This window comes from Notothenia coriiceps, unplaced genomic scaffold, assembly GCF_000735185.1.
Source record: "Notothenia coriiceps isolate Sejong01 unplaced genomic scaffold, NC01 NC01_scaffold00000339, whole genome shotgun sequence".
Taxonomy (NCBI): domain Eukaryota; kingdom Metazoa; phylum Chordata; class Actinopteri; order Perciformes; family Nototheniidae; genus Notothenia; species Notothenia coriiceps.
The window spans coordinates 23334325-23345253 of NW_011333040.1; the positions used below are offsets into that span (position 1 = coordinate 23334325).

A 10929-nucleotide genomic window follows, 5' to 3' on the forward strand; every position below is an offset into this window, starting at 1 on the left:
ACCGAAAGAAAGAGGGCAAAGCGCCCCTGTTACCATTTTCAGACAAAACCCTGATGTCTTCATGCACTTGAATTAAAATGTCATTTTGTTGCTCTATTATTTTTTTCCTTCTTCAGGCCCTTTCAAAAAACAACCAAAAGAGTATTATAACTTTACGTACAATATGAAAACAATCTTCACTACAGTATAAAGTAAAGAACTTTTATGTAATTGTTCTTCCACAAATCATAAATAACCAGCTTGACTATGATTGGCCAGGGAAAGGAGTCGAGATTGAGAATCAAGAGGATTAAATCTTAAGAGTGATGTTATAAAAATCTCCCACTTGAATCCCCACAGTATAAATCTTTAGTTACACAACATAAACACTGTCACCCTGTAATGTGCACAGTATTAGGTCAGCCACAAAACATAAATCTAACACCTGCTCCCTGAAAACTCTCTGCCTCTCTTACTCTACACACCACTAGCTCACGCTTTAACCAGTTTAAAGAAGCTACCGTCAGTTTGAATAAACAAACCTCACTGTTATGCTTCTTTCAAACTGCCTCTTGGTGGAGTATCAATTGCCGTAAAGTTCTAAAAAGCCAAGAGGATTAAAGGACTGATCCATCCGCAAAACAATTGGATGAAGACAAATTCCTTCAATGCTAACAGATTCAAAATCTAGTCTTGTTGTTGTGTGTCAAAGGGAAAAGCAACATTGGTTAGAGCTTTGTAAGAAAGGAGGAGTTTTATTTGGAAAGGTCAGGCCCCCTGCAGGACAGGGAGGGCGGAAGATGACTGGAGAAGTAAAGATATTGCACGTACAAACTGGTTTATTCCAGTTCTTTGCTGTCATTCTCCATCTGAGTTATAATGCTGCATTGTGGGAGTCTCATACCAGGCCAGCAGGATGTCTTCCGAACAGAAACAAATGCTATAAATACACCCAACCAAACAAAAACAGCATAGCGTCAACACTGTCTGTTTTCACTGCATACTCTTACAGATTGAAAAGTAAAGGATGTGTTTCAATGCATGGCACCAATTCACGTTGGGATGTGCCAACTGTGAGCCGGTGCCAGCCGGGTGCTGAGGGCAGCGGAGGGGAGGAGCCCCTGATCCCAAACTCGGTCAGCTGTGTACGCCTGCTGTCACTCTCCGACAGCTCCATGTGCTCCTGCTGCTTCTCCGGCCATCTCTTGGGGTAGGGCACGCCTCTCGCCGCAGCTAGCTCTCAGAAGCATTACAAAGTGCAATCCAAATAAAGTGATGGGTAATTACAGACTGGCAGCAAGCAGGTTTGCCCCTGCTGGGCGACATGACAATAAAACGGGTTATCCATTGAGTTCAGTCCTGAATTGTGAGTGCTAATGGTACTGATGGCAGATGGGCTGCTGTGTTTTGGATCCTCTTGATGGCATGGGTAAAAGAGAACTAACATGCAGACTAACAGAAGTAGAAGTATCGCTCTGAAGCCCAAATTGAAATGTTAAATTCATATCTGGTGTGCATATCAAACATTTATAAAGCAATCGCAAATTCTAGCTATTAACATTTACGAATACAATCATTCTATAGCCAAGTTAGCTGGTGACACGCTGGTGATGAAAAGGCTTCTAGTTTTTAGTTGTTACTCAAACACTGTGAGATGACATAATTACCCTAACCTTAAAATCCCATTGCAAACGCAGGCCAGATATGCGTTTTGGCTGCGCTTCTCATTCAACTTGTGCTCATAATCTGCATGAAATTGGCATCTGATTTACCGAGGCAGAAGCTAATTATGCTGCGTCTATGATAGCCTTATAAGATTTATCTAAATGAACATGATCAGAGAAATAAATATAACTGTAAAAATGTGGTGCAGAAATAGATAAAAAAGTCAATTTTTATATACTTGCTAGAGTAGGGCTGTAATCAAACGGTAATTGGGAAAAATAATGAATCGTGTCTATGAGTTACATTATTACAAATGATTTATTTAACAGTTTGTAAAACTAATTAAGTGAGTAATTCAACTTCTAAGGAGAGGAAGATGCCAATAATATGCTTCTCCAAAATACATGCCACGGTGATTAAACGGAATTAAAGACTTCCTTGATAATACCAATAATGTATAGGAGATTAATAACCAGGTTTATATATGTTCATTGAAACATAAACATATCCCCAACATTATAAATAAAAGCCATGACAAGATTGAAGATCAGAATAGTAGTATGTATGTAAATGTCATAAATAATATTCCCAGTCCTGCAGATCCCTCTCCCAAATTATCCCGCGATGCCACATGTCGCTCAAGTCTCAGCCAATGACAAGTGGTCTACAGCCATTTCATACAGAAAATCCCCCCCCCCCAACATGCGTGATTTTCTGTCATTTCCAGCAGGAAGGACAGATGAGCAGATTAGAAGAGGTCTGGGCTGCTGAGACTCTGGGAGATCTATGATATTGCTCTAACACTCAGGCAATCACTCAGCCGTCACTCTTCACACTTAGATGTCAAACTTTGAAATTAAAGTATAAACTCATAATGTCCCACTGCCTTGCACGGGCACTCAAACTGCCGGTCAACTGGTAAAAGTAGTAGATAGTATTTTCTCCCTCCATATGGCTCAGCTTTCTAATTGAAAAAATATGCTCCTCCAATGGCAGCGCTTTATGAGTCAGCAGTGGATAAAATGCTAAGGGAGTTTTCTTTACATAATATCCCAAAGGCGTATGAGGAAATGAGTTTGGTTGTCTCCCTATGATTTGAATATTACTCTGAATTCCTTTAATGGCCATTAAACTTTTCATTCCATTTACCACAAGCTAATGCAAACACATTTTAGTTAATCATCATCTCTTTATGTCACCCCCCAACAGCAATAAACAGGGAGTGCTAATGGAACCTTAGTGATTACTCACTTACACTAATGTCTGTACAACTTCACACACTTTAAACTGCATCTACAGTATGAGCGTTCACGTGGAAACGCAGCTTCTGATGCTGCTGCTGCTCAGTGAATAATGCACTCAGATTATACGTCTATGGTGGAGCCGATACATTTTCAGAATTGAACCCAGTGACTAAGTCTGTAGTTTATTCTTCCTTTAGAGGAAACGTCTTTTTTCTATAAACCAGAAAATGCAAATAATCCCATATATTTATATTGCATAACTGTAGGTGAATGTTGTAGTGGAAATAGAGGCTGCTACTATGAAAAGGAAGCAAGTAGTTGGTTTAAAGGAATATACTGATGCATACGGTTTCATTAAATGAGACTAAAATAGAGCGGTGCAGGGATGACGTATTTACCCGGAAGTAAGCTGCGCATGGGTTCCCTCGACAAAAAAGCTATGGGATCTCTCCATAGGATTTTGGAAAGTAGCTGGAAATAAGGTCTGTGGAAAACTACAGCCGAGTACAGCAGGGTCGCACGACTTCAACGTCACGCCAACTTAAGATCGATATTCAACCATACAGATTCTAAATGGTACAAGTTGAAGCGTTTGTTTGAACAGTTTGCAAGAGCGCAAGTACTTGCTTTCGAACAGAACAGGGAAAACAAACTTAGCGGGAGTGTTTACGTGTTCGGCGTAATGACCTACAACGTCCTCGACAACTTCTGTAGTCCTATTCAGCCACTTGTTAACAACCATCGTTTTTCAGACACGTAAACTCTTCAGAAATCCCCAGTGGGGTCCCTGCTGATGTATTTAATGTCGTAGAACAAAACGTGATCCGTCTCTTACATTTGTGTCAACCACAGACCTTATTTCCAGCTATTTTTCAAAATCCTATGGAGAAATCCCATTGGCTCTGAGACGAGGGAACCGGTAGTGGTAAAATGCTGACTCACTTCCGGGTTTTAGGACTCGTCACTGCACCACTCTTTGTACCCCTAATAATGCTTTACAACTTTTCATTAATGATCTGTAAGCAACAAAAGTGTTTTCTAAAATGCAACTTCACTGAAATAGCATGGCAATTTACTGAAACTATGTATTCTCTACCTTAAATATGACATTGGTTACATTTCGCATCTTGTGCACATGTGAATAAATCCTAAAATAATTTCAATCAGTAACAAACGTATAATGAACAAAGCCTGGTGAGACATTCCCTCTGTGCATAAATTGATACCTAATTAAATATGTGTGTCTCTGATGTTGCCGTGTGCGTGGTTGTCTCAGGGTGCGGATGTGTCGTTCTTTAAATCTTCTGCTGAGTAGGAATTAAGCAGGAACATGAAACTGCTTCATAACGATGCGTCAGATTCAGACATAATGATATTCAGGGTCTCCTGTGGCTCTTATGGAAGACAAGGGCAGCGCTAGGAAGGATTGTCTCGCTGCTGACTGAGCACTTTCTGTTGGGATTTGTGAATGATATTCCTGTCAAAATGAATGTTTTAAGTATCATGGTCTTTTTGTTTAAAGTTATTGTACAATTTAAATACATTTTGCAAATAAACACATCTTCATTTAAATCAAAAGCTTTACTCTGTAAGATGTTTGAATTGTTTTACTATAATATGTGAATGGGTGCAAATTAGATATTCCAATACATCCAGTACTATAGGAGTTTCAATCAAAATAAAAAAAGAATATATTTCCATTTTCTTCAAGATTGTAAAACCTACATTACCCTTCTCCTGTTGATAGGCTAAGTGGAATAATTAACTCAAGAACACGACAGGGCTCATTTTATTTCATTAACTTAATGAGAGATGTGCTTTCTTAGAAATAAATGTTCCTGTTTTAAAGAGGGTCGGGATGTGAATATATAAGCAAAATAACTCGAAGGGTTTTTTGCAGCTATGAATGTAGAAGATGTAGAAATACCCAAACAAAGTTTACAGTTCAGTACACATTAAAGGTCCCATGTCATAGCCATTTCTACTGACCATGATTCCATTGTTGAGGTCTACTAGAATAGATTAACATTGTTCAATGTTCCAAACTCACATTGGTTTCTCATACAGCATCTCTGTATAGTATGTGTATTCACTTCATCTGTTCCTTAAACGGCTTGTTGGAGCTCCTGCTCCCCCCTCCCTGGTGAGCCCTATCCCCTGTGTGCCTTGGCAGCTCTGATTGGTCAGCTCGCCCACTCTGTTCTGATGAGTCCACCACCGTTACAGCGGAACATCAGTGATTATGTTTTACAATGGCGTTTGTTAGCAACCAGAAAATGACACCAGTATTGACAAACAGATGACAATGCTGCGTGGGGTCTGGGTGCCGTGTTGGCGGGACGTTGCGCGGCTCGCTGCCGCGAGGAGCGGAGAATGTGAGCTGCAATACTGGTTTCATTTCCTGGTTGCTGCGTGGGGTCTGCGAGACAGCAACTGCAGCACCCCCATCTGCGAGGCTCCACTAGCGACCCCCCCCCACAGCGCGTCACAGTTTTGCTTCTGAGAGAGTGTGTGTGTGTGAGGAGACCAATGGGTCCATTTGGGTATGGTCACGTCACTGAACCCAGGAAGAAAAAGAGAAATCTCCAACAAGGCGTTCTGGGGCAGCATAGACAGGTCTTTTCAGAGTTTTACTCGCTACAGGGTGTACTTTGAGGGTTTGTGACTCTGCAGACCGTTTACATGCAGAAAAACCTTCATAACACCAAGAGGACGGGTAATAACCGGAAAAGCATGACATGGGACCTTTAATGCAACAAAACAGCTAATGTGTGGACAAATAAAATGTGTTATAAATAATATAAGAGCAACCAAAATGGCATCATGACGCAGAAGCATTGGTTTCTTAGAAAAGAATCAGATGATAATGAAGAGACAGGAAAAATACTGCCCATATTTGGGATTGATCATACTGGAATGTAAACCTTGGGGTTTCGACCACTTGTAATCTACTTCGCGGGAACACTTTATGTTTTGTAGAAAGGTAAAGACCATGAGAGGAAGCCATTTTCTTAATAATCTTGCCTCCATGTGATTCTTGATTGTTTTAAAGTTCTGAAAATGTACACACACATCTTCTCAATTCCTTATCAATTTGTATTTGGAGTATAACATGAAGCCACTGGCAAAATCCGCAAATGTCAGTGCAGTCCAAGGTCAAAGTTTAACACATCTGAACTTTTGGCGAAGTGCATTTTGTGTGGTGTACTGCATACGCAATTACAGGAACTTTGCCAAGGGGAACAAAATCAATCATTAAAATGTTTGGAAAGGAGGATGCATGCAAAAGCTCCTAAATCAAGTGAATGTGCTTAAAGCAAGGGTCATAGTTAAAGCAAACCCACAGCATACATTGTTGAATCTCTGGGGCTCAAAGTTAGTTATATTAGCCCCTGTATTGATTGTGATTGTTTACATGTATTGTAAATTGCATTGCCATTGCTCTTGTTTGTTTATGCACCTGTGTTCTAGGTAATTGAAGTAAACACTGGCAGAAGAAAATACTTTTCTTTATCTATTGTTCACAAATTCTCACTGATATGAAGAGGTGGGTTGCCATTTTGGGACACTATTCCACTCAGTTCTTTCTTTATATATTGTAATGGCTTACTGCCCTCTGAGGAGAGTCCTGCTTCTTTCAAGCCTCTCTTTTTGTCTAGAGTGTACCAATTTATTCAGAATTTGGAAAGCTGCAGTTATCGACTCTTCAATTTGATAAATGAGGCCAGTATGATTACATTTTTAATTACAGCAAGGGGGGGGGTGGGGCAAAAATGATGAGTTACTGCAGTGAATACAAAACTGGACAATCCAAATAAGGGAAGAAGTCTCAAAATATGTGCCCTAAATTTGTCACTTCAAAATAAAACTACTGATTTGTAGGTTTAACACAAAAAATAAGCTAAATATAACAAAACGGAAGATAATGTGTCATTTTGACTACAGCGCTAAATCAAATCGCTAAAGGGCTTCATTGAGATGTCTGGAAAACCTCCTCTCTATGATTAAAATAGTACAAAAGGGGATGCATCAATACTCTCATCACTGCTGTCACACAAATGGCAGCATTTGGATAAAGTGAAGAGACAGGAATTAGTTTCATGTCCTTCAAATTATTGGGTCAAGTGTTCGAATTAATCCATCCTAAAATAGTCCAAAGGGACTTTTGTTAAGCCAACAGAACATGGTTTGACCCTTCTGTGTTGAAATCAACAGAGATGTCATAATGTTGCATCGATGGATCTATGGAAGCTCTATTTGATAAAAAAGAATATGTGGCAATTCTGTATTATAATGTTGTGATGGTCCTGCACTTTTCTTTTTTCCTACAAGGAACTTGAAATGTTTCACAGCAATTAAAGTAAACACAAGAGAAGGAGTTGTGAACTGTTTAACCCGCTGTACAGCAAATACATGAGTATGTCAAAGTATGTGGTTGTAATTGTTTTGGTATCTCATTGAAACCGAGAATTGTTGAATTTCACTGTTAATTGAATCGTCCACCAGATTTCAGGTACCCTGACACACCTCGCTACCCTCTCCCTGATACCCTCCTGCTTTTGTTTTCTGAAGTGAGCATCATTGTTAGAGTGCGGAGATGCAGCGAACCTCTCCCCCATATCATTCCTTCCTCTACATGCCAGCTCCAGCTCTAAACCTTTGGCTCTCCCTGATAAAATATTTAAGATGAGCCATGATTAAAGTGCATCCTCCTCACCTTGGCAGCAAAATCCATTAACCCCAGGAGAATCAATTCCATTGATTTCAATGATAGAGGCAAGAAATGTGCGTATGGAGGGATGAGAATGAGGTGAAGGTAGAGGGTGTGGGGAGGTGAAACGTACAGTTTGGTAGGGACAAGGTGGGAGCTGATGGGAGGAGAAAACTTTGTACTTATTTCTCTAGCAGTCAAGCTGCTGTATGAAAAATGCATGGGACATCAGTCAGGAACACAATTATTTTGCATGGCTCGGAGGATAGAAGCGATTCGTACAAGCCTCCTTGACACAAGCACTCAGGATGCACCGACAGGACAATACAGCTGTACACGGCACAGCTTAGCGCATCACGAAGACAGTGGGGGTTACAATGACAACATTTAAACAATTACTATTAATGTGTAACACAGGTCACATCACTTTCGCTCCCTGAGATAGTTATTCCCCCATCTCAAAATATAAGGGGAATGTAACTTATTTCCGTTACTTTTGGATGACATCATTATCAAATTCAAAGGCAATAAATACAAGATAAATTAAATATCAATATGGCTTTTGCTTAAGTGTATTAGGTAAGACATCATAAATATGTTACCTTTGAAAAGAATAAACCAAGATGTGTGCTTCAAAAAGGTCTCCTCTGTCTTTCTTTTACAAGAAAGAAACAGAATAAGCTCAAAACTGTGGATTGAGAGCGTCCGCAGTCCTTAAACAAATCATGTGTCCGACTACTAGACTGTCTAAATAAAAAGATTTAAAATTCCGTATTAAATTATTACTGTTTAAGTTTAGCAAATAGTTAACAACTAGGATTATTTGTTTTCAGGGTTAATTTACAACATCTGTGCTGGAACTCACAGCCCTTTGGCAAACTAACAGTTGTTAACCTACTTTAAAAAGTGTTGTAATGTTTAAACATGTGCTTTGTTATATATCAATCGGTTTTTGGAAATGTATTGTAACATTGTAAAACTGATAGTTAACTCCAATCTTTTTGAAACATAACATTTATCTGATTACTTTTTTTTTGTAAGGGAATCCAGCTACTACTTTTTTTGAATCCTGATGATGTAATCCTGTTACATGTAATGTGTTGCTCCCTATACACAAACACACACACACACACACACACACACACACACACACACACACACACACACACACACACACACACACACACACACACACACACTTCAGTAGAGCTCTGAGAGAGTGAGCCTCCTGCAGCGCTGTGCTCTACCTGCAGACCGGATCATTTCCATCACGTCAATCATCTTTCCTTTAATAATGTACGTGATAACATGCGGCATAGCATTTCAGTCTGTGGAGATAATTACACTGTTGGAGTCGCCGAGTGTTTTGAACAATGACAGTTCTGTGTACTGTGAATATTATTAGAGATAACAGTCTGGGTGCGCGGGCAAATTGCCATGCCCCCACACGGAGGCAGGGGGTCAAATCTTTTGAAATGTGTTTTAATTCAAAGCTGTCAAACTACATAACGAAAGCCAAGTCTATACGGCTTTCAACGCTACTTTTTAATTAGCCCAGAAAAAGCAGAGGGCAGACCATTAAGTAGAATTCAGTTTTGACAAGACACAGTTAAGACTTTACCTTCCACCGCCATTTATAGAAAGCCTTCATTATTGTGGCCTTGCAGCACACAAGAACCAATGATCAACTAACACTTTTAGAAAGCATGCAGTCGAGGAATCAAATAACATCCATAATTAATGACATACAGAAAATGTCAGACAATTTAATGTATCACCATGCGTTTCTTTTTGTTTGTTTACAACACCAGTGGAGATTCGCAGGATACTTGTTTGTTAAAGTTGTTTTTGATAAGGTTTATAGCAATAAACGAGTCAAATGTGAAAATAAGGGGCGCTGTTATTGCATTCCATGGTTGAACTGTATGTGCATATTTAAACAATAATGTACTTAATTATTGTGTCATTGACTAATTAGTGATAAACAATAAATTACAAATAAAATTATCTTCAAAATGGATGGATATTACTTTTTAATACAAAAAATATGTATGTATGAATATAATACACTTACAAACACACACACACACGTGCCATATATTCACTTGTGGTGATTTTGATTCTAGTTGGGGGATGTTTCATGAATACAACAGTGCTATTGAATTGGTGACTCACTAATTGTAGGACTACTAGAAGCTACCCTGTGAGTAACCTTTAGTCTTGTTCTGCTATATCTTGTCACATATCAAACAAATCTCAAAACTATGCTTCATATTTAACTCTCCACGGCTCACAGTAATCTCTCTTTAGTTGGGATTAAGGCAACAAATATGAATTATTGCTGCATTGAGAGATGATGACTTGATTGAGAATGCATTTGGACCTGTGACAGGTCCGTTGGGTGTTTCTCAATGTCAAGGAGGCGCAGCTTGCGAAGCACGTGTACCTCCAGCTGAGTTCCATTAGTTACGAGCAAGAAAAAACCTCCAGCCCCGAAAACGGAAGAGGGAACAGGCTAGCAAGTGTGCAGTGTGCGTCATATAAGCCCCACCGTAAATTTCCGCCAAAAGATGGTTGGAAATTGTGTCCGTGTGCAAAAGCATGGGGAGATTTTAAAAGACAGCGAGTCGCTACACATGTGCAGCCTCGAAATTTCCCGCAACGAAGTACGCTGTCTTCCGGTAGAAGCCAGTAGCTGGGGACCATTGGAACAGTCCTTCGCGGCACTCAAGACGTATCCTTGAAAAGTGGCTCCTGGAGCAGCTTTCCTCGACATGAAAAACACCCTCTACGACTCTAAAACACAAAATAAAATCCAGGATGCTCTTTTTGAGCCTTACTGTACTGTGGTTTTATAATTACTTATTAGAAACCAGCTGACAGATAAAGCAGCCATTACAGATCAAAACACGGTCAGATGCTTTAATATAAGAAAACCTGCCATTTGATTCAATACGAAAATGGCGAAAATGTTCATCTTCAAATGAAAACTTAGCTCTTTTTTTGATAACCCTGCCTGTTATTTGTGAGAAGTCCCTTTTCATGAAGTAAACAATAGACCCAATATAACATGGAGGTAGAGGAGAACCTCGGATTGCTGAACACTCTGGACTTGTAGGCTTTTTGTTCTCTATCAAACACATGATAAGTTGATTTAAATAGTCGTCCTCCTCTGTGTTGATGAATAAAAGGGCTGTTATTTGGTAGTTTGCAATTATAAATTACTAACCATACAAATATTAAATAAAAACGTGATTTCGCTAACAAACACAGGTTTACCTAATGTTACGTTTAATCACCAATTAAAGAGAAGAATGCCATTCAATCCTC

General features: G+C 39.4%; 1 protein-coding gene across 1 annotated transcript in view; it reads left to right on the plus strand.

Annotated features, from left to right (window-relative positions):
* Positions 1-1016: 1016 nt before the first annotated feature.
* LOC104952526 (poly(A) polymerase alpha-B-like) overlaps positions 1017-10929 on the plus strand; it is a 34327-nt gene continuing 24414 nt past the window's right edge. The window contains exon 1 of the mRNA XM_010779365.1: positions 1017-1189. Coding sequence (XP_010777667.1) covers positions 1017-1189 — 173 coding nt within the window. The remainder of the gene's footprint in view (positions 1190-10929) is intronic.